Source organism: Micromys minutus (assembly GCF_963924665.1).
Source record: "Micromys minutus genome assembly, chromosome: 1".
In the NCBI taxonomy this organism is placed as follows: Eukaryota; Metazoa; Chordata; class Mammalia; order Rodentia; family Muridae; genus Micromys; species Micromys minutus.
The window spans coordinates 46,792,818-46,820,315 of record NC_137969.1 but is presented as its reverse complement, the minus strand read 5'-3'; the positions used below and the strand labels follow the sequence as shown (position 1 = coordinate 46,820,315).

The following is a 27,498-nucleotide window of genomic DNA, read 5'->3' as shown; positions in this document are numbered from 1 at the left end:
AGTGAGCCACCTCTCCAGTCTCCAGTGTCATTTTAATATTAGAGGTTAATATCTCTTGTTAATCTACAATGCCCAAAAGATCTCAGATCTTCATGACCTCTTAGCAAGTCTTGGAAAATTTTGCCATTATTTTTAAATAATGTAAATATTTAAAAAGTAAAGATCCATCTGTAAGACCTTTGCTTGTTTTGTAGGGTTATCGTCTTCATTGTTTGTTGATCGCAGTTTATCATAAATGATATCTCTTCCCACAGTGGGCATACTTACTTCCTAACACAAGGGTCACAGCAGGGTAGATGGCTTGCCACCCTCCAAATTGCCTATTTTCCTATAAGGATGATTTCAAATGCTAGGCACAGCATAGGGATGGTGGCTTTTACCAGTGACTTCTGAAAATGCTAGATAGGATAGAATTCCAAAATGAGGTGACTGGATCAAAGGCAGAGTAGCGTATCTGTAGATAAAGTAAGTGTCCCAGCAGACAGCTACTAGTTGGCTCGATTTTGTCCCACCTTCATCAAAAGCTTTTTAAATAGTGTCCAGTGTTTAAAAAGGATTTCAACTTTGTGTTGTACCCATGCCAAATCCTCTGTGCATCTAATCAAAGAATCGATCAGACAACATAGCATATGTTTACCCTTTACCATTTGGGACGTGTACATTAATTACTACAGTCTTGCCTCCTATGCCTTCCCTACCCTCCTTCCACCCAAGACAGCAGTCCTCAAAAGCGTCCACACAACAAAAATGTATGGGGTAATTAAGTGGATATTTGTAATTAGAACTTAATAATTTGCATCGGGGAAAATGAGCTCTGATTTTAATCTGCAGCGCATCTCGATTAGCCCAAAGATAGTGTAATTCGGTGGTTTGCAGGCCTCCTCTCAGATTAGGAAACAATGCCAAGCCTTCGGTCTGTGTCTCTGTTAAGGAAAAGACACAATGAAAATGTTTGACAACGTGAAAGCAGCCATAAATTACATGACAACTGTGTAGAAGTCATCATGAGACAAATAAAGGACTGACCTATAATGCGCCTGACTTGTCCTGACACACAGGACTCTCTGCACTAATGTCTGCTCAGCCAGCGAGTTCTTAAGCGGAGAACTACTTAGCGCCAGAAACCCTGTAAATTATCAGTAGTCAACAGCATTGATTTTTAGTCGACATTTCAATCAGGTTGAAGTAGAAATACTGCTTGGTTCATCCAGCAGCCCCTAGCCTATCCGTGGCCCCTCTGAGGTCTCCTCCGTCGTGGCTTTGTTAAATTTCCACTGCATTTACCACTCAATATTTATTGTAGCTTTGCCACATCCAGGCACTTGGCTTGAAGGGTCGCCATCCTGCCTCTTGGGACATTAAATTCATGCTTACTTTTAAGGAAGGCAGAACCAAGAAAAGAAAAGAAAGGAAAGAAAAGAAAGAAAAAGGAAAAAAGACAAAAGGTCACGATTAAGGAAATAAGCTGAGAGGTGGGGGGTGGGGGGGCGGCTCTAAAAGAACAGGATTCTTTGTATCACTTTGCTTTCCAGTCTACAAATCTCAACAAATAGAACCAAGGGCTTCTCTGCTGGGGCAATCCTGCAGTGCAGCCCCACTGAGCTCTGAACCTGGGATTCAAGGGATACAAGATAGCAAAAGTGAATAGTAGGACAGGAGGTAGGACCTGGAACAGGAGACATGAAAATGAATATGCTGTCGGCCAAGAGACCGGAAGCCAACATGTTGCGCTCTTTGCTGGCCAGTGTACTTAACAGCCACTGCCATCCCCCTCGCCCCCCCCCCCCGTCCCCAACTCACAGAATCCCCTGGGGACAAACCAGACATTTTGGTGGTGGATATGAACAGCCTCCAAAGCAAAGCTTTCCAAACTGCACTCCCCTCTGCCAGCCTTCTTACTCTCTGTGGTGCCTCCACACATAGTAGGTGCTTCTCAACTGGTGCAGTTGTGTGAATAAATGGGGACTGGGAAGGAGGCACCATTTGGTTCTGGGACACATTAGAGAGTCCCTTTACAAGAAAACCCGGGTCTTGCTTCTGCAAATGTTCATAGTATGAACATGTGGAACAGCAGGGAGAAGAGCTTGGTGAAACTAAAAGTTTGCCTCAGGTAAAACCAGAGGACGTTGGATGAACCTGTTGACTCTAATTTCCACTCAAAACTTCCCTCATATCTTGCCTGCCTTCCTAACTTGCCCAACCATAACAGGTCTTCAGCCAGAAACAAAACCTCCTTGAAGCAGGTTATGTCTCCCGCTCTCCGTCTTCCCAGTAGCCACCCCATCCCCACCGTCCCCCACACACATGCACGCACGCATGTGAGAGCACATTCTCTAATTCTCACTCTACACACCAGGTAGAGGCGGTGACAAGGAAACAGCTGCCAGACTTCACAGCCCTCAGAAGCCGGTTTGGTTTCTTGGTCAGCCCACTCTTATCCCCTAACCAAGTCACACAACATGAGGTAATAAATTCTCCTCCTACTAATGCACAAGACTGTCACCTAATGTTGGGCTTCTTCTGGACAGATGCGAAGTGAGGACTTAAAAGCAGTGTTCCCGCGCCCCAGGCAGTCCTCCAGTATGCCTACAACACACTGCCAGAGACAAGATAGGAAAAGTCTTCCCTTTTCCTGAAAACTAAGGGGGAAAAACAAAACTTGACCACAGAAGCCACAGAAGAGTCAGCCGCCTGCAGCAGGGCCCAGCACACATCAGCTCCACTGCACAGGGTTGCAGTGTTACTAAGACAGCCCAGGTGACGCAAGGACTCCAGAAGACTGCAGCTATGAACCATCAAGGAAGCTGCCCAGCCCTGGGTGGCTCTCTTGTTTCCTCCCAGAGCCAGTTGCACAAGCAGGAACACTTCTTTTAGGGGCTGTAGCTGCAGCAACAGCACAGCAGATGGATGCTCACGTGTGCGCTGGAGAAGGCACAGTTCCACGTGTGTAGCATGGGGCTTGCTTAAACTCTCTCTTACCTGTTCGATGGACCCTAGAAGACAGGAAGTTCAGGTTGCCTTCTTTTCACTCAGAGGTTCAATGACCTGCCAAACTCTCCAGCCAGTTGGTGGCGAGGCAGAAGTGTGAACGGAGCATAACTACCTACATCTATCACACATACAAAAGCTTCCTCCTCATAAAGCAACAAATGTATATGAGAAAAAAGAATGAACACCTGTGCATGGTGGGAACAGCAGTATCTCATCAGATCCAAAATGGCTACTGACCTGCCCCTACCTGGGGCTTTCTCTCCACAGGCTCACATACAAGGCATCCCCCATCCCCACCTCTGGCTGCTCCCATCTCTCCTCCCCCTCCTCACCTCACACCTACAGCACTACACTGAGACCCAGTTCTAACCCTGAGTTACGGTTTTAACGGTAACTGGCCTTTCTATCAACTGTCCCGATCTAAGCCCAAGGACTCCATTCATCTTCACTGGGATGCTCCCATCAGCGGGAGGCAGGTGCTACAACTCGGGAAACTGAGGCTTGAAGAGACAAACCTGTTCAAGGTCACATCACTAGAAATGACAGCATCTCTCTACCCTCCATCTACCGTGTTTCATGTGCTCAGATGCTGGGGAAGAAAAGAGAGAAGATGAAACACATTTTTAAGGGCCATTTTCCCCTTTTGGTCCTGCTTCTCTTTCTTACCAATTCAGTTACAAAGACATCCTGGTGGAAGAGGATCAGACCACATCTAAGACGGAATTTTGTAGGTGGCTATTGGATGAGCCCACAGACCCCCAAATTTTTCCAATTTCTATTTGCTACTAAATAAAGAGATCTCTTTTTAATCCACCTCCCTATGAGGCTGGGGATAGAAATGTAGATTCATCTCATTTTATAGTGATACTTGAAATGATGTTTTTGCAAGGATAGGATAATTTTTTTAAAAAAGTGTGAAGAGCATTTCAGACAGGTCCCTAAACCACTTGGAAACCCTAGTGTTTCCTAGCCGGGATTCTACAAGCTCAGCCTCAGCCCAGCCTCAGCCCCAGCAGCGCCTCTGGTGGGAACTGGAACATGCCTCCTGCCAGCACATAACAGGGAAATTCAATTACTTCCCTGACTAGTGGCAGGGGGGCCAAGATGGCACATTAAAAGAGCTAAAAATGTCAGAAAGTTATTGGGCTGATGGTTCATGCTTGCCAACACTCATATGTGGAATGCATAATGTCACAATAAGCTCAGAACACAGAAACAGACTGAGAAAGATAAGATCGTCGGAACAAACTCAGCCCCAACACATAGGTTTGCCATCAGTCCTGTGTGGGAAATGCTGGGTTGCCAGCAAGGGCACGTTTCCCACCCCTACACTCTCTGGGCCTTTCTTTCAGATTATCTTTCTCAGCCACCAAGAGATTAATTCACAAGTGCTTTCCAACAAGTTCAACTTCAGCCATTAAAAAAAAAAAATGTTTCCATCATTTCCTAATTGCATATGCAGGCCCACTAGGCACGCCCCAGCCAGCAGCACCCAGAGCTTACACATACTGGCCTCCCCAGCACACGTAACCCTGTGGATCTCAGGCCCTCTGGCTGCTGGCATCCACACAAGTCTTTATCCCCCCAACAGCAAGCCAGGAAAGATGATAGAACCTGTGTATGTAGCCAAAGGATGAGCCTCAACTGGTTCAGAGGGGGGGAAAATTGAACCATGTGTGTATGTTTTCTGTGTGTGTTCTCTCTCTCTCTCTCTCTCTCTCTCTCTCTCTCTCTCTCTCTCTCTCTCTCTCTGTGTGTGTGTGTGTGTGTGTGTGTGTGTGTGTGTGTGTGTAACATGGAGCAATCTACTAGAACACTGTGTATGCATGTGTGTGTGTATGTGTGTACTTGTGTGTGCGTGCGTGTGTGTGTGTGTGTGTGTGTGTGTGTGTGTGTGTGTGTGTGCTCAAGCACGCATCTTTTGCCTTTGGCCAGAAGACCTAAGTGCATTTGATGTACAGTCAGCAGGTATTAAGAAAGAAAGAAAGAAAGAAAGAAAGAAAGAAAGAAAGAAAGAAAGAAAGAAAGGAAGGAAGGAAGGAAGGAAGGAAGAAAAAAGGGGGGAGGAAACACTGGAAAGGCTTGACTGCGCTGGGGCCCTGACATGCTCTCATCTAACGCCTGGCCCACAGCCAAGTTCATCTGTTAATGGACAGCCACAACCCAGCCCTGCCCCTCCCCCCACCTTCACTGCCCCTCCCCAAGTCTTCTCTGTTCTCCTACCTCTTTGGAGCTCCTAAAAAAAAAAAAAAAAAAAAAAAAAAAAAAAAAAAAAAAAAAAATGAGACATCGATTATGTCTGCGCTTTCCCCTTCTATTCAAGATAAACAAAGTGCTTCAAGTTCAAGGCGCACCCTGGGACCCTTGACAAAACAATCTATCACTCTGTCTGCTAAACCAGTCTGGCTACACCATGGCCAGGGACGCAAGGCTCCTGACAACGACGGACAATTTCCCTTTGTGCTGCCTCCTTCCACTAACCTTTTTCTGTGCCATGTTCTCCAGAGCAGATGGACTTGACCAGTGTTCCTGAAGCCCCTCCCGGCAACCTCAGAAACTGAAGAAAAGAGAGAAGCTCCTGGATGCCCCTCCCCCACCACCCTACACACACCCCATTTCCTTAGACCTACACACTCTCCACTGTCACCCAGATAATAAATGAAATGCAGAGACTGCCCCTTCCTTCATTCCCTGCAAGAATATTTTAAGTGAGTTTTGTTTTAAATCATATCCATTAATTTGCCCTGACTGGCAATTAAATGCAAGCACACTTTTTACAACCAGTACGGAATGTATTAATTATAACTACAAATGGGCAAACGAGAGCACAGTCCCTCCTAAAAATATTAATAAAATGCATAATAAATAATATTAATGAAACAAAAATAGATTCATAAGCCTTGGCCTGGCCTTTTATTATTTCACAGAAGGGGAAACGCAGCCAGCAAAACTTGCTCCACACACTTTGGCAGAACTCTGACCAAGCACCACCATTAAACTCTAAAGAGTATGTTTTGGCTACACTCTGGATTAGGGGGCAGGGAGGGATCCAGAGGCCACCATGAGAAGCTGGTGACCCTTGAAGCCAACAGGGTTGGAAACGCATTGCTGACATGGTCAAGAAAAGCTAGCCTAAGCCGGCCCACCTTCCTAAGCCAGGTCTAGGTAACTGCTCAGCTCACCAGCCCCTACCCTGTTCCCCAAAAAATAACAAGCCCCAGAAAACAGTAAAGGGTCTTCGCTAACTTAAAGAGTCCCAAGGGTTCAGCATCAGCTTCAGGCTGAAGGCACTGTACCCTGCGCCAGTGTTGGAAGCCACCTTTGTCCCACTGGCCAGAGCAACCAGTCTCCCATCACCACCAGCCTCTGCCTCAGTCCAGCACACCCTGCCCTGCCCCTCCCCCCAAACCCAACACACCCACGGAACAATTGAATCTAATTAAGATGAGGAGGAAATTTGCATTTTCCTTTCACTGTACCCCTAGTAATCACACAAGTTCTTCAAATTTTGAGAATTTTGTTCCTCTGCTAATTATTTCCGTCGTTTGCATTTCAAGGCACAGACAGTCTAGCTCACTGGTGGTCTATTAATAGTTTGAAGTTTTGCACTCAGAAGAAGGTAGGGGTGCCCCCCACCTTTTAAATTATTCTGTCATTTCTAGTTTTGTCAGAAGAATGGTTTGGGGGGCATTAATAGTGGGTTTTGCTTTGGTTTTCTTTGCTTCTGATTTTTGGAGTTTTGGGATTTGGGGGTTTGGGGGTTGTTTTTTTTTTTTTTTTTTTGTATCCTGTCTTTTTTGGTGACGATAGTATTAATATTTCCTCCAAACAGCAGTTTCTGCATCATTCTGCATATTAGAATTTCATCTAACAGTAGTTACTGTCTGCCTGGCTTATTGATTTATAGGACCCTGGTATGTAATAAAAGAAAAGAAAAAGGAAAGCAAGCAAACAGAGAAGGGCAAGGGAGGGAGAGAGAGAGAGAGAGAGAGAGAGAGAGAGAGAGAGAGGAGGAGAAGAAGAAGAAGAAGAAGAAGAAGAAGAAGAAGAAGAAGAAGAAGAAGAAGAAGAAGAAGAAGAAGAAGAAGAAGAAGAAGAAGAAGAAGGGAGAAAGATAGAAAGAAAGAAAAAAGACAATTTCTTGGAACAAGTGTGTGTTTGCTGATCAAATTTCAGACCATGTGTTGTTCATTATTATGGCTTTACTTGAAATCGGTTTGCCACACCGAGATGGACATACTTCACGTGTCTTCTCCCCCACTCCCTGTAAGGACTTTGAAGAACAGCACAGTGTGTGTAAGGTACATGTGAAGCATGGGCTGGCTTTGGATTAAAACAATGTTTCAACATCTGTAAATTTTCTCAGAAGCTGTTTCTGAGCAGCTTATGTAAAGCCACACATGATTTTTAAGGAGTTAATGAGATTGTCCTACCAACAAAATGTAATGGTGATTTAAGAAATTCTAATACTTTTCACTTAACTTGCTGCAGAATCATTTGTGGACTTGACATTTATGCGGTCTCTCCATTACATAACAATCTACCCTGGGTGCACTGGGTTGGCAAATCTATTAGAAGGAAATGTGTCCCCCATGGAAGCAGAAGTTTCCAGTCGGTTTTGACTTAGCACTATGTTTCGACGTAAAGTGTTATTACAGCCGAGTGGAACTCACGGCTACTCCATGCTCATGGTCTTAACTCTAATACTGCCATCTTTCTTACTGCTTCTGGGGCTGTGTCAGCATTTACATTCCTGGAAGTTAAATAAACCGGCATGGCAGAACTCCTGGATAGAGTGAATAATAAGGCTTATGATGACTAAAGTGTTTGCCTTCTGCCTTGTTAGGATCCCTTTCTTGTAAAGTTTGGGGGAGAGGCAGAGAGAAGGCATGAAGAGGGCTGGAGAGAGAGAAGGGGAGAAAGAGAGAGAGAGATTTACACACTGGCTTCCATATGTCACAAAGACCTTGCTCTCCACAGCCAACTATATTGAGGCGGTGTCTTAGTTATTCTTACCCATTTTGTGTTTTCTCCAATACTAGATCACCTGAACACCCCCTTCTGCAGCTCCCTCTCGCCCCTAACATAAAAATATAAAGGTATTTTTTTTTACCCATTTTCAAATAGCAAATTCTCCATTAGATTTCATCATATCTTAGTAAAGCAATTACATCAAGAAAATGATAGTGCGTGTGGGATCAATTATGCATGCAGTTGGCCGGAGACCAAAGGCTGTGAAGTCGGAGAGGGCAGAATCGCTCGACACACACAAATAAAAAGCCCCTGCATCTCACAGATGGACCCCATCAGTTCATCTTACTGCCTAAAAAGTTCATGCACTTAATAATTTATTTGTGCTCTGGATACTGTTTCCCAGCTGAATATTAACAACTTTGAACTGAAGCATGCTTTTAGCATGGCGTGGATACAAGCCACAGTAGGGCAAGGCTAGAGCCCTCCGAGGTTAAAATTATATTGTGTTTCTCATACTCTGTTCATTTTCCATCACAATTTATCTTCTTCCATTAAACATTCCTTTTAATCAGAATATCTGCCTCGGTGTTCTGATTCTGCTTGTTAACCAGTGGTAAACTCGTAAACCAAAGACGAGCATCAATAATACAGCAGAGACCGCTCCATGGCAGAAGAGGCCCCAAATTCCCAGGTTCTCAAAAATCGGAAACCGTTAGTTAACACCTTGTTTTCACAAGCGAGGCCCTCATACACCTGGAGGGAGGCACAGAAACATCTCAAGGCAACGTTTACTTTGGCAACCAGAAGAGATCACAGTAGAGCCCAGAGCAGTAGACCCACTGGACCTACAAGATGAAAGAGCCAACCTAGCCCAGTTTCCAGACACAAGGCACCCTCCAAAGGTTTGTCCCTTTCTCCCTTCTGAAAGGGGAGCTGGATGTCACAGTGCTAAAACATCCAGGCCTCCCTCCCACCAGACTACTCACAATGAAAGATGTCCAGCAGCGTCTGGGGAGAAGAGACAGTCACCCCATTTTTCTGAGTGTCTCTGGACAGGTCTCAATCACACACTTAAATTTTACAGTCTCTCCCCCAAATGAGAACAATTTCTAGGCAATACGTCCACAAACTGTACTTAACGTTAAAAGAAAACGGATAAAACAGATGTAATTACTCAAGGTTAGACTTCTAATTCCTCAATTCACTAAAGAAAACTTGGCAAGAAGATGCTTCATTTTGCTCCTTTCTACTGGGGCATCTGAGGAGGAGAGCCACTGAGGCAGCTAATACACAAAACATGATCAAAAGTGATTAACAACAGCTTCATATGCAAATTGCATTAATGAAGGAGTGCAAAGTCATCATGTAAATTAAATATGTCAAATCTCTTGGTGAACTTTCAATCTTGAGAAGAAAAAACACTGCTTTAATTTTTTTACATCATCAATTTTGCAAGATTGAAAATCTAAGAATCTTGGTGTTATAAACAATTTTCACCTTTTTTTTCTCCTTCAGCAGGCTGACAGACCAGCCTGATGTGCACCGAATGTACATGTTAATAGGCCAATCAAAAATGCAAAACAATTCGCAATTACTGGAAGGACCTAATGGTCATTAGAATTTACAACTAGGTAATGAACTGAAGTCTGCCCACACCATGCATATTCATAAAGCAATTTAGCCTTTGAAGATTAAAGAAGTGCTTAAAATTCAAATGAGCTTTAGCAAATTATCAGTAAGATTCATCCAAAAAGCAAAGGGTTTTTCTTCCTATGATTTCCTCATTTTTTTAATGCAAAATTGTTATATCTTCCAGACTGAGCTTAAACTAAACATAGAGCCTCCAGTCAAGCCAAAGGGGCTGAGAGACAGACAGAGGCTGCAAACATCGTTACGGACTTTGTTCATAAAACTAAGCCCTTAAGAGCCAACCTATCTCTAAACATGGTAATTTATCAAAAACAGCCCGGAGTTGCTCATAGGCAACAGTACAGTCCTCCAACAACCCAGATTACCACGCGTTCGGTTCCCCGCCCTCCCAGAAAGCCTTTCCCACTCAAGTTGTCTCTCCTGTGTAAACATCCACTGTGGTAGAAAAACAGCTTTTTCATCGGCTTGGAGTGGCATGCCTTTTAGAAGTTTCTGCTTCCAAAGGGAAGAGAGCAAAAGGGGGAAGAAATGGAACACAGGCAGAGAACATTGTCTGGTTTACTTCTGAGAGTGAGCATCCTGTCCTTTAGTATCTGTCACCCTGACTGCCCTCATTTGGACTGGCGGTACTTCAATTCAAGAAGAAGGGGTCTTGCAGGCATCCACTGGCATCCACAGAAAGTCATGTGTCCACCCGCCAGCAGAGGCCCACCCCAGTCAATAGGAAGCATCATGGAAATCTGGATTTCCATGCTTCCAAATGACTATTCTGGAGAAGCCTCTCCTTGCATGCTGACACGTCACTAACCCTGCAACATTTTTTTTAAAGCCTAGCTAGTGGCAGGATTCTCAATGTATCCATCTTCCCACACCCCCAGATATCACCCCCAGGAGTGTGTGCAAGTCATGCCCCAGCTGGGGGACAAGCCACACTTGTCCCACACTGTCAACAGCTTTCCAAGGGCTACCGCTAGCCTCACAAGCCCCTGTGCTGCAGGGATTTGTTTGGACTTCCCTGCCACCCTTGGCTCCCCTACACTCCTTCATGAATATGCCAGACTTTTAAAATAGTTAATGTTACCAAAAAACTATGAGTGCGTTATAAAGGGGGAACCTCAGGTTCAAGTGCTGGCTCCCTGACCCACATTAGCGGACCCCACTTTAATGTTTATCAGAAATAATCGGACACGGGGCTGGGTGAAACCTTCATTCACAACCATCTGTATGAGTCACAGGTCCACAGTCCCAACCAATTCTGTTTGACACTAATGTTACTCTACATGAGTAGAGTTCAGTGCGTTCCAAGATGGGATTTGACAGGGTAAATCAGAATTAGATTAAAAACAAAAGTTTAGAGACTGATGCTACACTACAGAGCAAATGGGACTTGAAGGCCAAATTTCCCCTAACTGCCTTGGAGTCCTTTTCCCTCTTAAGAGCAGTTGCCTACCATCTCCCTGCTGGCCACAGTCACACAGGAGAGTGAGATGCTCACAGGATTTGGGATAGCCCTCTTTAAATACAATACCTATATACTTAATATATAGCAATTAACTTGTGGTCAGGAGCCTGCAGGCAGCAGGCTGCCCCAAGCAGATAGCAGGGGAGGAGGGGCCCGAATCTGGCAAGCACAAAAGACAGGTCCAGCGACAATGCCTGCTGTCAGCAGCTGAATTATTTTTATACAGGAATTTTTATCTCTATTGTACAAACAAGTACGTGTCTGTGCTGACTTGTTAAGCAATCCACTTGTATGTAGAATAAGGGTTTTTTTTTTCTGCTTGCTACCAGTCACACAGCTCTAAGATCAGAAGAAATACATAGTCTTTGAAGCTGCTCAAATGTTTTAGTTAAAAGGACAGCAGTTGTTTTCAAAGATCCAAGAGTATCTTTATCAGAATTAAATTTTTCCTTATTGATTTTTTCCCCCTTAACATAACAAAAACATAACATGAGAAGGTTACGATTTATTATTTAAAAAAAAAAAAATCAGCCTTGAAATGGTTTTTCAGTAGTCAATGCCCGTTCACTTTTACATGTAAAAGAAAAATCTTTTTTAATCTTAAGATGGGATGAAGTAGGAGAAGCTCCTGAGACTTTCATTTTAACATTGGTTAGTGCACTGTTTTAAATGTAAACTAGGACTTTTGTGGATGGGGCAGGGCGGGGGTGGGGGATAAAGCAGTTCCTTGTGGCCAGCCCCGTAAATATAAGCATGCCATGAAATCATATTGTACATGGAGTCAGGATAGGGAAGGCTCTGCCTTTTGTCCAATGAGATGTTCTGTCTTTGAAACGTAAAAGACCAGATTCAGCAAGTCAAGCATTGTTCCAACCAGTTAAGACTCTTCCCTAAGAATTAACAGGTGGGATTGCTTTCCTGAATGCAGGAAAACAAACAGCTAATGAATATAAATTTGGTGGCCCCTGCTTAGTAGGGGATGTGGTGGCCTGTGCTTAGTAGGAGGCTTCCCTGTGTATTTTAGAAAGTTCAAAAACAAAAATAAAGGAAAGGTTGGGGAGGTGCAACAATACCTGTGTTTGTTTTGAAGGTACTTCTTTGGGTTTCACAGACAGTCTATTTTTAATAGATGAATTTGCCTCTGTCTAAAGGCAAGATCAAAATGTAGGTGCAATTGTCCTTCACCAATGTTAACGGTGGTGAGCATATAAACAAAAACTCATTGTGAATGGCCAAAGGTCCCCAGGTATCCCCTTCATCAACATACCTGCTCCAGGGCCCCATTGGGAATTGCCTGTGGAGGACCGATTAGGTTCTGAACAACACGCAGCCGAGCCTGTCTAGAGACATACGAGGCACCTTTCTCGCCTTTTACAGAAGTCTCTACCTGATCATCTCACCTCTAGGTGAGTATAATTTGTGTTTAGCACTCTTAAGACCTTGGTATTTATTTAGGTAGATCAAAAGGAGAGAAAGAAAGGAGGGAACGAGGGGAGCTATGGAAGGCCCAGTCTACCTCTGGTGCACCCAGCAGCTGCACACAGCACATTGCCTTAGAGGGACCTGCCCAAGTAAACCTTCCAGCAGGGTTGCATCATACCTGCTCGGTCCCTGGGGCAAGCCCGAGATGAGACACCTCAGTCCCTGTCGACAAACTTCTAATTCTCCAGTTCTGGCAGCTTATTTTTCCAAAGTGTTTTGTTACAGGAAAACCTGTGTATTTTTCTTTGTATGTTTTGTGGGTTTACCACAACTGGTTCTGACAGCTGTTGATTCTGTTAAATGAACACATTATAAAAATTCCCTATAAAACCTCAAGCAATAACAAACTCAAGAAATATAATGGAAAAATATTTTAATGGAACTCTAATTGAGAGTAGGTTTTTAAAAAGAAATATAAATAAAGGTATAGGAGTCCTTAAATCAGCTGTTTGTGTGTGTGTGTGTGTGTGTGTGTGTACAGAAGTGCATGTGTGTTTAATAGGAGAAGAAGGGTGTTACAAATCACCACAAATATTTACACTGTAATCCCTTTGTTCAAATCACATACTTTTTAACAGAAAAAGCTGGAACTGTGGTTATTTAAAATTTTAAATATTCAAACGCCTGTAATTAACCATATGAAACAAATTATGTTTCTCCATACCAGCACATGGAGATGGAGGGGAGGTGGGGGAAGGAAAACCTAACTGGTGGATTGGGAGGTGGCAGAGTTGGGGAGGCAACTCTGAAAAGGAAGGGATGATGTTTTCATTTTGCTCTAGATCAAAGCAGAACAAGACGGGAACTGTAGCATGGCGCGCATTCTTCCGTCGCTGCCTCTCACACTGGGCTATCTAAGTTTATACAATTCCCTAGCCTAGCTGCATATTAAGCTCGCTGTGTACAGCTTTATTATGGTGCAGCAGTAGAGGAGGCATTAATATTCCGACTCCACATCTGACAGGGCATTTACATGCGCCCATCTGAGCGGCACCTGAGAGCCCCTCCAAGGTGCAGTAACTGTGCGCCTATTGTAAAGGCAAATGAAGCTCACCTATTCCCTGCTGGGATCAGAAGTGACCTCGCCACCCCCCATGCCTCAAATCCTTCCCTTGCCAACCTAACTCAATGCCATCACAGAATGACGAATGAGCTCAGAAATAGACCCCAAGTTACTAACCCTGCTAAGAGCAGCAAAATCCTTTGCTGAAATGTTTTAAAGATGCAGAAGGCAGTGCAGCTGGCCAGTAAAATGCAGGGAGACAGATTTCAGCAAACCCAGTATGGAATATGTTACATTCTAAAACTGATTAGAAATATGGTTTGATGTTTACTAGCTTCAAATTGAGTTTGGCATCAAGCATCCTGGCTTTAATAATGGTGGCATTTTAGTAGTAGTAGTAGTAGTAGTAGTATTTTAAATTTGCCTTTGGTCTTAGAGAACACATGTGGAGAGTGAAAGAATTCTTATTCGTCAGGTTACATTTCCTGGAAATTAAGTTTGTGACAGAAAATGACTCCAGTAGCAATAATATGGTTTGTGCTCAAATTAATTAGGTCATTGTTGTAAAAACTGCATGGCAAATTACAAAGGTAAACTTGCAGATATTGGCCAGGGTTCCATCCCCTGGGAAGTAAAAGGGAAGGGCAGCTTAAGGGTGCTGATTTACCTGAGCCACTAAAGGAACAGAGGGGTACAGTGGTCAATTTTCTATTTGTATAGAAAAATACCGGTCATTCTCCATTAAATTATATAGTCAGCACATATTTTATGAACTTTATTAATGTCCTCCAAATTGATACATAAAACTAAAAACCTGTTTGAAATATTAAAAATGAGCCCTACAGTTTAAAAAAATGTATTTTTTTTTTCTTTGAAATAGCAACAGAGCTGAAAGAGGCGTGACCCAGATGAAATCTGAACTAGCAGAAAGGTACCGAAGATCGTTGGTGATTAAATCTCACGCTAAATTGTGGCACGGTGCCAAACTGGGTCCAGCTTGCTGCTAAGTGCCTATTACCGAGAGAGGCTAGTAGTGGTCTACGTAAAGACAGACTGGGTCTTGAAATGAATTTTGTCAACTAGTTTCCTTGTGTGATAAAGGATGCAAACTCACCAACCAAGGTAGATCAGATAAATGCCCAGTCGCATCTCCCATGCGCTCTCCTTCTCCCTTCAACCTTGCATCTTCCCCATGGAAAAGCCAAACTTTCTTACTTGGTAGCAGCTATGCAAAGCCATTTGCCTCCTGTCCTTTATTAAACGCCCAATAAGACAGCATGAAAATCTAAAATCTGCATTCCGTGTTTGTGATGTGCCACAGTGTGGCTCCCCGCTGTTGGCCAAAGACAGAGGCTACAGTGTGAAACTAACGATTTGCCAGGACTCTAAACCATGCCAGTAATGTTGCCAATTCGCCTCTCTCTGAGCTGAAGGTGCCTGTCCTGACCCAGCCTGACAGCTCCACATGCAGCTGCATTCCCCAGCCCATGGACAGTCCCACAGCTAAATGCCACGCTCCCTGGGAGAAAGGTGTGCAAAACATACTTCAGATGCTGGAAAAGAACGCGCACAACCGGCCCCACAGCAAGGATGGGTTGATTTGAGAAATTACAGCACTTGGGGGTTTTTGTTTGTTTTAGTTTTCACAGAATAAACAGAGAACGGGAGGGAGACTTTGTCCCCCTCTGTTCCTATTCTTGAAGTGAATACATGTTTGTGTTTCCAATAAAAGGCCATTTTTACATTAACTGTCTGTAACAGCAGGGGAGAGAAGAATGAACAGTCTGCACATCACACACAGGATGTTCTCCACATCACGTGGGTCTCTTCTCAAAACTGTTATTTCTGAAAGATGCCCAGGATGATGTGCAATGCTTCTTTTCTGTGCCACCCAGAGGGTGACATCTGAGGAACTTTGAGATCCTTGGGATCTTCTCTATGTTAGATTTTGCTTTTCTTTTTTGTCTTTCCAAAGTAAATTTAGCAGCCATTCGAGCCACTGTGTTTAATTAAGCTTTCAAAAGTCCTCTAACAATGCCAACAATTGTAGGACACTTCTGCAGCTCAACCATGCAGTCACTGTGACAGTTCTATTTACAATGTGTCTTAGAGTTTCTCTGACATTGTACTTTGACAAAACATCCAAGCTGCCCATCCACAAACTTTCCCTGTCTTATTTACAAATACAGCCTGTATACAGGGCTCCCAATTCCATGAACATCAGTTTGTGGGCAGTGGCCTCACAAATGCAGCCTCCCTATGAAAATGCTGAGTATTTGTTACAAAACAATTTCTCTGCTCTACGGCTCTGGAAGTAAATAAACATTTGCCAGTATTTTGCTTTGCTTTCTGGATGGCGGTGTTTTCTGAGATTTGCTGCCACACTGACAATTGACTTCATAGATCAGTATTGTTTTTTATTCAGAATCATACAGATGAAGAAAAATGAAAAATAAGTAGCAATAATAAGATACTATCATTTATAGTCTCATTTATAATTAACACACAAATGCATCACAGAGAAGAAAGAGAAGCTGGCTCTGCAGGCTAAAAAAGGCAGTGTGGGACTTGCTTTACCTGTAGCTAGCACGCTAAATCATGGCTTTTAAGACTTCCCTCTCACTAGAGACTCTGTCTTACATATCCAGATATCAGCTACTCTGTGTAGGTAGGTGATTTCAAACACCCCAATGGAAATGCCTGCATTCCAAATGTTAGGAGGGAAAAAAAAAAAAAAAAAAACCAATGCTCCATCAGTAGCAGCAAGCTTCCCAGCATCTCAGCAGACTTCTGTTTTCCCATTCTGTTTAAAAGCTAACTTTATGATAGGCTAATCCTAATTTAAAGATCCCTGTGTGCAATGAGCCAAGACTTGAAGACTGGCACTGTGAGACAATGTTTGGGGTCTTTTCTGTGAAAGAAAACAGTTTTATACCCTCTCATCTACAATGGGTATTTTACGTGTTAAGATAAAAAAGACTCAAAAAAATATATATATAGAAAGCTTCATCGGTCAAAGGCTGCTTCTTTCTATCTAATGTTGGGTGTTTGACATGCATATTAATAGACTAGACCACACGATATAAGCTGTTAACAGCTATTTGAATTAATACTGTTAAAATGGTCTGTGTCTCACAATCATATAAGGCTCTGAATATCTACACAAGGTGGAGAGGCCAGCTTTGGTCAATGTTTCTGAACATAGATAACCACATGTGCATAGCACATGAGAGCACACACATCCATCTACTTCTCAGGTAAAAGAGCATCCTGCCAAAAAGAAAAAAGAATGGTCTGCTTTGGAGGCCTGAGCACAGCCAACAGGCATGCTACTTCATTGCAGCTCTTAAGGATGTTGTCTTACCCTCCTGTTTCAAAGTCCCCAAATTTTAGGCTGTCCTTAGGAAGGTTTCATTCCTGCTTCCTGCCTGTAAACTGGCACAGAGCACACTGTGAACTCAAGTCTAACTTCTATTATTTCATAAAGCTTGCATACCCAGCATGCTCAAAGGACTGCCTTTCATGTAGATGCCAAGCATATTCTTATAGTCATCCATCAATATATTTCTTCCCCAGTATAGACCACTGCTTCTCTCTTTAGGACACACAGTTCCAGTGTCTACTGAATGGTTAGTGTTAGAAATGGTGGGAGCCCCGGCATAAAGAAACCAGCTGGGAGCCCACCATCATCTTGCCAGAACTTCACTTCAGGGGCACCTGAAGTCCAGAGCATCATAATTTATGTGCAATAGTAGAATGCTAATTTCACTATAGGAATGCTGTAATTCATTACCGTGAGTTACGAGAAGTCATGATTCTAGTTACTGACATCTCACTTTGAGATGTGGCCATGCGGTTTATGTTCAGCCAGTGCCAGGGTAAGAGCAGATGAATAATGCCATGAAGGAGTGGGGGTGCTGCAGTGGCTTGTGCATGGAAGGCCACCTCACCTGGATTGCATGTCAGTATCTGAGACACCATCAGAGAAACAGGGCTCCATCAGCCCTGTAAAACAGATTTCAAATGCACTCCCTTCCTTTAGTCTTTCTTTTTTGGGGGGGAAGGGGGCTTTCAGATTCTGCTACCATACCGTAATAGTTTTGAAATACCCCAGAATCATTATGACAACCAGTTAAGGACAATTCCTTTCCCTGCACATCCATGTAGAGTCCCAACTAGGAAAGTAAAAAGCCCTATTTATAAGGCTTTCCTCAGCCTTCAGATTCCTCTTTTAAATACAGAGACCCTGATTTTCAAACTGGCTAACCTGAAACTGAAAAGCTATTTAGGCCTTCAGGAGTAAGTGTGGTTTTAATTCTTGCCTGACAGACACTGTGTTTTGTCTTTTAAACGAGCAGTTCCATATGTAAATATGATGTTACATCACACAAGCCTTACTCCATATTTGGTGATTTAGCAAGGCTTTGGATCTCCAAAGACGACAAATCCCCTTCCGCCTGCTCTGGCTTCATTAATCATGCCTTACGCTTCTGTTCCTTTTCCTTCCAGTCACAAGGCAGCACGTGGAAATGGTCATTGCCATATCCTACAGGGAGGTGGGGGAGATAAAAATCTTAACCTACACGTCTCAGAAGCTAAAGGTAGTGGCTTCGAGACAAACACTCGATGCATGCAGCGTTCCTGGCAAGCAGATTCCTCACTTCACTGAAGGAAAATAGCTGAGTATTGTTACAGAAAGCATAAATGGGAAAAAAAAGATAGAAAATGCCACTCTTGATCTTAATGATCAAATTCCAGATTTGGGGGAGGGGCGATGTGACATTTAATCCCCCCAGTCTCTGGGTCACTGACCTATTATAGTTCAACTCCATGGTCCAACTGTATCACAGACAGGTTCCAGTAAGTCTCGTGACTGACTATCTATCTTTCCAAAAATGAACACACCTGCTTTTAGAGGATGGGGCAATGCAGAGAAGGAACTGTCTCCCAGATGTGGAAATCCAGTTACCTCAGAAGCTGCTTTTGCTTTGTCTAACGTGCTAAAGCAAACAGTGTTTGAAGGGCCACTACCTAATGTTGCTGTTTGCTACCAGGACAGGGAATTAAAGTCCCTCTGTTAGCTTCTAATTCTTTCCCTGGAGCTGCTGAGAAACCCACATACCTAGCTACGTCCTTGGTAAAATTAACAGACAGAGGGGGGGGAGCTATTAAATATGTGCATGCATTTTTTTTCCAAGAAAATTTTTACACAAGGCTAGGGAGAAAAGTGTAGAGTCTGTCTGGACTGGACATTTGTAAGGGTGACATGTGGCTGTGTAAACCACAAACAAAATCAAGATACATCTGTCAAAACCACATCAGAGACAAGAGAAAGCACAGAGGAGCATTTATCACTGAGCTGAGGAGGCAGGCTGCGGGGAGCAGCCGTTCCTGTCAAACCAACCTTTTGAAATTTCCAACATGCCCTTAAACTTTTCGTAAGCATGTCTGTGCGCTTCAGCAGCTGCCCTCTCTACTCTGGCCTGGCCAGTCGAAAATGGCATCTTAAAGTCACGGTCACTGTGTCATCCCACCGCGGGGCTGTGTTTAATTACAGCCCCATACAGGCTGACAGCCGGTATGGATCCAAGGCTAGCCCTGGAGCTCAGTTAACTCTTTCCAGCCCTCCAGACTAGCCACTGGCTCAACTGCAAATGCCTGTGTGGTTACCTTGCCTCTGATACATCCCCAAGGCCATAAGTGGACACTGGAAACTGAGCTAGGTGTAGTCAGGTTCAACACTTTAAAATGGGAAGGCAAGCAAGGGGCCGAGAGTGTTGGTAGTGTCACAGGCAGGCGGAGGATGTCAAGTGTGTGTACCTTTCCCACCTCCATCTGACTCAGTAAGGTGGAAAACAATTTATTGTCAGAGTTCTGGACAGAAGCAAAGGGAATGATTATTTACAAGGCTGCCTGCCATAGACAGTCACACGGAGAAATACAGACAGACTTCACCTCCTTCCTGCTTGACTACAATGCCTCTGCAAACAAAAAGAAAACATGCAAACAAGCTTTTCTCCTTTGCTTCTCATTTACCTGCTATGTGTTCCTGTTTGGGGCAAATTCCTCTAGATGACGTTGATAAACAATCGTCATCCTCTGGCGTGACCTGGATGCCAACCTCCACAGGATTGGATGCCTTTTTCATCTCGATGGGAGAAGGGGAAGGCGGCTTATCCACACCTTTTTCTAAGCAGAGGCTGCCATTGCATTGTTTCCGTTTGTGCTCGATAAAAATAAGAATGTCCCCCAATGGGAAATTCATCTGGCACTGCCCACAGGTGAGAAGGTCATGGTCCCCTTCTGGAGCTCCCAACGGGCCGTGGTCTGGTTCATCATCTGTAAGAATGGCTTCAAGAGGTTCGGCTGTGGTTGAAGAAACAAAAGCACAGTTACTAGAGGACCAGTGGGGAAAGGGAAGGAGGACGAACAGTCTCAGTCCCACCCCTGCCTCACCAGACTAGCACAGGTGTGTGTAGCAGTTTCTACATAATACCCAGGAAATATGTACACAGGCAACATGTGATCTGCAGGGTATCGATAATTAAATCTATCAGTGAGGCTGGCCATCATGAACTAAAGGAAATCCCTCCGACTTGAAGAACTCCAAAGAATACATACTCACTATAAGTTCTTTCTTTAGATTTAATAGTTAACACACACACACACACACACACACACACACACACACACACAAACAAGAAAAAACAAAACAAAAAACAAAAAAAAAAAAAACATTAAGACAGCTTAAATAATAACTACGGGGAAAACATGAACTGAAACCAGTGCCTACCCTCCCCATACAGTAGGTTGTCTATTGTGCCCAAGATTAGAAAAGGACAGGAATAACACAGACAGCCTTTGTGTGTGAATCTCTGTACTGACACATGGCCTCAACACTGAAGGCTGATGCAACCACACAGGACGGCCACATTTGCCCCGAAGTCCTAAGGCAGGACCAGATTCACCTAGCTACCCATCACAACAAGGTGAGCCTCACACTGCTAACATCTTTCTGCCTCCTCAGCAGCGCCACAAAAATCCAAGGAACATCACATTCCCTGGCATGCCTTCCCAAACATGTCCCCTAAATGGGATACTTCTGAGTACTTAAGAAAATAAGCCAATTAGTCGTCATGATTTTCTCATCCTGAAGAAAAGAATGTCTAAAATATTCTAAATGTGTTCTGCTTGGTGGCATCCGTGACATTAGAAATCAAAGTGGACACCCAGGCTCCATACTTCAGAAGGCTGAGCATCCTTTCTTCGGAGTTGAGATGTTTTACCTAATGTAGTCAAAGTTGACTAATTTTCTGAATGAACTCCAAAATGCTTCATTATGGGAATATTTCTGCACACCAGCAAATGTTAAAACACTATAGGCATGGCTTTCTTTCCTGATGCCTGGGCTTTTTGTTTTTTTGTTTTTTTAACTTTGTACTTCATCATCTATTTGAGTAGCTTTTATCATTTTCTTCACCTTGCAAGTCAAGAAAAGAGAGCTGGAAAATCTTGCCTATGGTATCTTAAAAGAGAGAGAGAGAGAAAGAGAGAGAGAGAGAGAGAGAGAGAGAGAGAGAGAGAGAGAGAGAGAAGAAAAACAAGAAAAAACTAAAAAAAAAAATCACAAAATACAAAACATGTCCAGGATGCAGTTAATGAAAAGTGAACAGAAAACGTACAAGCTTTAAACAGTTAATCAGTCTGACCTTCTTTAGCAAGCTGCCAATTTCACATTTAATGAACTTAAAGCCACAGAGAATCAAAAAATAGATTTTAATTTGAGTGTAGAATATTGGAACAGATTTTGATAAAGTGCAAAAATCCAGTGAACTCAGGTTAAATTTATTTCAACCCTACCCAGGCTGAATACTGAAGGGGAAGATCTGGAGTAACTCCCAGATGTGTTGGGTGAAATAATATTGAAAGTCCTGCCTAAGCTGCACCTGGGCTCAAGTAGGACATGTCATAATTTCTAGCCTTTGGTACGCCTCCTAATTTAACATAGGTCACTGTGAGAATATGAAGGTTAGGTTATCTCCCTACTAACGGAGGCAACAAAGTAAGCACTTAGGTCCCTCTGCCCAACATCCTGATCAAAAGGCAAACACAGAATGCAGGAGCATGCCTTTCAGATAAAGGAGGCAAACGGAGGGACATGCCTCTGCTTTGTGTCTCTGTCATTTTTTTCTGCATTTGCTTTCATTTTGAGCAAGTGAGGAGTGGGAAGTCATGGTCCGCTCTATCTGCTGTTTGAATTACGGATTTTACATGAACATTGGTAAATGTGGCCTTTTCTGCTCCTGTTGTTTGGCTACAAGTTCTGAGGTTGAGACACTGACTGAAAGGCTCAGGGGGTTAATTTTTTTTTCCTTAAAGGTAAAAACATTTTTGCAAATCCTGTCATCAGGACTCATGTTGGGTTTTGTTGTTGTTGTTTCCAGGGTCTGATGGATATCAGAATGCAGAACAGTATTTAGGAGCAAAGGGGATATTCTCTTAGATATCAAATAGTTAAAGGTAATTCAGTACAAGACAGACTTGGTTAAAGTCTTCTAACCGTACTGACTGAACTGATTTACAATCAAAACCAGGAAATGAAGTGGTAATTCACAGGTTGCTGATTACACCTCCACATTTCACCTAATTAATTTTATAGGAGGCAAAGTTCTTGAAAATAACAAGATGATCAAATGTACAGATATAAAACCTGTAACCTCAACATTTTCTATGCTCTTAACGTAAATTATTGCTAATTACCAAGAATTCTATTCTAATGTATGAAATGCATTTAACATCCATCTCCCTGAAAAACATTTGCCTAGTGATGTGCAGAGAAATACCAAAACGTGTTTTTATTATTGCTACTGCATTATCTTAAAAAAAAAATCACACCAAATAGGGCACAAAGAAAATATGAAAATACAATTCTCTTTACAGCAGCCTAGTGATTTGCATTGACTTCTCTCAGTGGCGATCAGCGTTTCCTTTCTGACCATCAGATAATTTCTCTGTATTTTAATGCAAATTCCTCATCCCCTAAAAACATTCCTAACCTCAGCCATTTTACCCCCTCCCTTCAATTCAACTCCATTCTAATTCACCCCTACAATACCACCCTTTCTAAGCCTGGGCCTAACTCGGTACAAAGCGGGGAGTCCTCGATAGAAGTGGAAGGGAGTGGATAAACCATCACAATAATTACCCGCGAATTCTCTCTACAAGGAGAGGAAGACAAAATAAAATGCTCTGCTTTCATCCAGAGAGACAGGACAGCCTCAGTGTCCCAGCGACTGCAGACCGATGTGTTTATATATTCATATTTATTTCTCTCTTTTCTCCCACTCCCCCTCCCCGTCCTTCCCCCTTCCCCCGTTACAAACATAAAAAGAGGAGGCAAAAATCCTTGTAAGAAATGTTGAGAAGAAGCAAGGAAACCAGGGCTGCTGGGGGAGGGGGAGGGGAGTAGGGAGCTGTGGCTCCCAAGTTTGCTTTTCAAGTGAATTTTTCTACACACGGTTAAAGCAAACGGAGGCTAAAAATCGGAAAGGCAAAGCTAAGAAACAAAAGCAAAGCCAAGGGCTGCAGGCCGGGGGCCGGGGCCCTGCGGGAGTAGGCCGCGCAGAAAGTGAAGTTGGGCGCCCGGGCTCCGAGGCACAAAGCAGCCAGCCTCCTTCCCGGCTGCAGGCTCTGGCCGCGCGCGCTGGGAACACGTGCAGCGGCGGCCTCGGGGCCCACGGCCCCAGCTCGGAGGCGGCGGGTGGCCCGGGGACCCCGCCGCTGCCTCCACGCCCCTGCGGCCCGGCAGCCGCCGAGCACCCGGAACCGGCCAGTTGTTGGGGGGGAAAGGAAGTAAGGTTTGGAAAACTGAGCTGGATAACCTGATCGAGTCTTGGCTTCCTCGCGCACACCCCGAGCGCGGGTCCTGAAATTCACTCTGTGGACACAGGCTAACACTTTTACTTTGGAGGATCTGTGCAAATGTGTTTCGCCCGCGATTCCGGGCACCGTGTGCGCGCCAGGCGGCGACCGCGGTTATTCATTATTAATGACGCTGCTAGCCCGCATCATTATGATGATAACTATTACTATTGTTGTGATTTCGGGCTTCCAGGCGAGAGCTGCAGGAGGCGGGGAGGGGGAGCCTTGGGTTGCCAAGCCGTCCGGTAAGCCTGCGGTGGCCGCAGAGACCTGCGCTCTGCGCGGGGTTGGGGTGGGGGGGTGGAAAAAGTGAACCCAGAAGCCAAGGGCAAACTTGCCACATCCCGGGGTTCGGCCATGTCCCTAAACTCGAGAGAACCTACTCTCCATCGCTCGCCACCAAAAATGCCTTTCCTGAAAGGACCCTAGAGTGCACCCGGCTCCCCGCCGGGAGCTCCCAGGTCCTCTCGCACGTGGGGGTGTCGGCTGCACGCCCCAGCGCTTCTCCACGGCCCTAGCCAAAAGCATTTTTAAGTCAAAATGAAGAACAAAGACCTAAGGGGTAATGGGGGGTGGAGAAAGGGAATTCAGCCTAACCGTTCGTTGCCCCCCACCCCCACTCTCCCAGAGCTCGTCCCTCCCCCGCCGAGAAACGCCGGGCAGGGGGGTGGGGGAGGCTCTGGTGCAGGTTCAAGTTCGTGGAGCTTTTCTTGATCTTGTTCTGCCTCCTAGCGACCAAATGGCTCATTCCGTCCACGTAGCTGAGGACGGGGCTGGGGGCTTGGGGGGAGGGGGAAGGGGGATGGGGGGCGAGTCCTACAGACCCAGCAGGCTCCTGCCCTCTAAGCACCCAGAAAATGAAAGAGTGATCCCTGCACATACCCCTCCATCTGGCCTCCTAGTCCAGTGTCCTTCCCGGGACAACAGCGAGACTAACCCTCCCAGCCTGGAGAGTCCCAGAAGAGACCTAAGTGGGAGGAGAGTACTGAGCAGCCCGGACTGCGCCTCCCAGACTGTCCCTGGCTCCCAGCGTTGCATCCTTCCGAAAGTCCCAGTGTCCCGGCTTTCCCGAGTCCTGCGAACACTGCCCTTCCTTCCCGCCGGTACCTGGCCGGGCTGTAACTTCACACCGTCGCGCGCCGCGTCTGCTCTGTATCCGGCGCGGCCGGTGGGAGTGGGGGCGGGGGAGAGCGGCGAGGGAGAGATGCGCGGGGGTGGGGAGAGGGAGGGCCCCGCAACGTGCCAGGGCGGGGGAGCTTCCGAAGTGTGTGACAAGTTCCAGGGCCCAGAGAGGGAAAAAAAATATTCAATTCCCAATGAGCACCCCACCCTCGACAAATGCAGACGAGACATAGGGGTCCTTCAAGCTTTCGTCGAATCGAAAATTAGGAGTCGTGAGTGAGAAAGAAGGAATTGAAGGGGGGCTGGGGGTAAGCTCCATGCCTTTTCTTACTGGACTCAAACTTTCCTAAGTGCCCACCACCGCTTCTCTCAGCACACCTCAGGTGGAGAGAATCGTCACCGCCACTAACACTACATAAACTCACAGAAACCCCTGACCAAGACAGGCCCAGGGTAGAGGGCAAGAACCCAAAGGTGAGACTCTCTAAGTCCGGGGACCCTGCACCCCAAAAAATGCATAGTCAAAACACTTCTGCCCCGCCCCCTCCTCTACCTAGCCAAGAAACTGCCTTGGTCCTAGAGGCTACTGGCCAGATTGGGGGGTTAGAGGAGAAGAGAAAGCACGTGGTAACCTCTCAACCGCCCAGAGTTAAGGACAAGAGGATTTTAAAAGAGTACCCTGGGTGCAGTGGAGGGGACTGGCAGAACTCGCCTTTACAGCTGCTCTGCAAAATAAAAATGTTTTGCAAAACCGAGTTTCATCCAGCAGCGTTCGCTGTCTGAGAGGTCGGAGGGAGGGTTGGGTATTGTGCTAGGGGCGGACCAGAGCGCAGGCCGGGCTGGCGGAGTCGCAGCGTGGCCTGCCGCCGTGCCTGGAGGGTGGGCGGCGAGCGCCGGGTGGGCGATCCCGACTCCAGACTGGGGCACGGCGAGGTCGGGCGAGGCCCAGCCGCTGCGGCCGCTTGCTCCGGGGCTGCCGCGGCGCGCTCGGTCCTCTGTCTGTTTGTTGGCAGGAGGCTCCCGCACACGCGGTGCTTGTAAACATTCAGACACGAGATTTTTCCCAATCAAAATCCACTTCCACTTTTTTTGAAAATCTTCCAAAAAATAGTAAGAGGAGGGAGTTCCTCGCTCCCTCTCCATGCCGCCGGCGCTCTAAGTTTGCAACTTGATGGGGTTTTGGGGAAGGGGTGTCAGGGATTTTTTTTTTCTTTTCTTTTTCCCCCCTCTCTTTTCTCTATTAGACTGTGGAATTTCTGCAGGGGTGGGGGTGCGAACGAATCCGAGTAAAGAGGTGAAAAAATACTACTGGCAAACGTCTGGCTTCTTTAGGGTAGCAAGAAACTGTACGTTCTCTTGCGTTGCTTAAATTTATTATTTTTTTAAATTTATTTGCGCATCTTCGCCTCGTCTCGTTCAGGGCTCACCCAGGAGGGGCGGGCAGCAGCAACCCGCCGGCGGAGACTCTTGCGCCCTCCCTCCCTCTACCGCGTGCCCCTGGCCGCCTCCTCTCTCGGCCCTTGCTCCTGCCCTTCGGCAGCGGTGGCGGCGCAGGAGGGCAAGCGTGAGGAGCCCGCACAAAAGGCGGCGGGACAAACACCCACCTCCGGCCGGAACAAAAGACGGCAGCGCCGGGCGCGACTCCGGTCCTTCCCGGTCACCCGGCCTTCCCAGCCGCTGCAGCCCCTCTCCGGACTCGGCTGACCGGGAAGCGCCCGGGGCCCTCCTCTACAGTCCCACTTTCGTACTATTGTGGGGGTGACTACTTTCCTCCCACTGCACACTTAACCGTGCACACGTTGGCGTCCTAAGGCCGGTCTCACCTCTTTTCTCCCCAGGAATTGTTTTTTAGACTTGACTCCCTCCCTCCCCTCCCTCCATTTTCCTATAGAGAAGTGGAAACAACCCCCTTTCCTTCAAGCTCCCACCCCCAGGTTTGCTTGTGAGTGTCCGCGTCCTTAGCATTGTTCATTATTTTTGCAAAACTAGGGTAGAAATCATTGCATTTCTTTTGGAAAGAAGAAATAAAGCGGCGGAGAGAAGGAAAGAGGAGGAGTCAATTTTTTATAAAAATTAAAAGATGCGTGCCTTCTCAAAAGTGCACACGGTTCTCGTTCGAAAAGGGATGAGGGGCTTTTTCCCTTTTAATCTCTTTTTACTTCGACTACCGAAGGTTTTTCACCTGAAAAAAAAATTAATGCATGCACACACCCCTCTCTTAACCTCACTCTTGCTTAGCGTCCCGCGCGCCCTCGTGATTATTAATAATAATTATTACTATTATTGGGTTACTTACGCGAGAATTCCCGTTTGCTTAAGTGCTGGGGTTTGCCTTGCTTGCGGCGAGACATGGTGGGCTGCGGGGCGGGCGGGCGGCGGCGGCGGCGGCGGCGTGCGGACGACGGCTCGGTTCACATCGGGAGAGCCGGGTTAGAAAGAAGGAGACTCCAGAGAAAATATCTTCATCAGTGCCTTTTGACATCCAAAATAAATTAGAAATAATACAAAGATGGCGCAGGGAAGATGAATTGTGGGAGAGCCGTCATGGCTTTTTTTTTTTTTTTTTTTAAGAAAAAAAAAGAGAGAGAGGAAGAGAGAAGAGAGATAGAGGGAGAGAGAGAGAGAGATGAAAAAAATGGCAAAAGCCCCCCTGAGCTGCAAGTTCAAGTGCGGACGTGACGTCCCTGCGAACTTGAACGTCAGGAGTCTGGATGGACAGAGACACACAAAACATGGGCAGGGCGAGCAGGAGAGAAGGGGAGGAGGGAAGGGGAAGCTCACACCAATGGACACACATCAGGGGCTGGACATGAAAAAGAGACCAGGACAAGCCAATGGCCAGTGCGGGGCGGGGGAGGTGCGGGGCGGGGGGCTCCGCAGACGCCAGACGCGG

At 45.5% G+C, this 27,498-nt stretch overlaps 1 protein-coding gene across 7 annotated transcripts in view; it reads right to left on the bottom strand.

Annotated features, from left to right (window-relative positions):
- Positions 1–26,956, bottom strand: part of BCL11A (BCL11 transcription factor A) — a gene marked incomplete at both ends in the record, with an annotated part of 92,368 nt that extends 65,412 nt beyond the window's left edge. For 6 of the 7 annotated variants that reach the window (XM_080940196.1, XM_080940192.1, XM_080940195.1 and 3 more), the window contains 2 exons: positions 19,599–19,928; positions 26,902–26,956. In XM_080940196.1, the coding sequence (XP_080796322.1) occupies positions 19,599–19,928; positions 26,902–26,956 (385 nt within the window). Of the gene's footprint in view, positions 1–19,598; positions 19,929–26,901 lie in introns of those variants that run through there. The other variant, XM_080940194.1, reaches the window with a different exon arrangement.
- Positions 26,957–27,498: the final 542 nt, after the last annotated feature.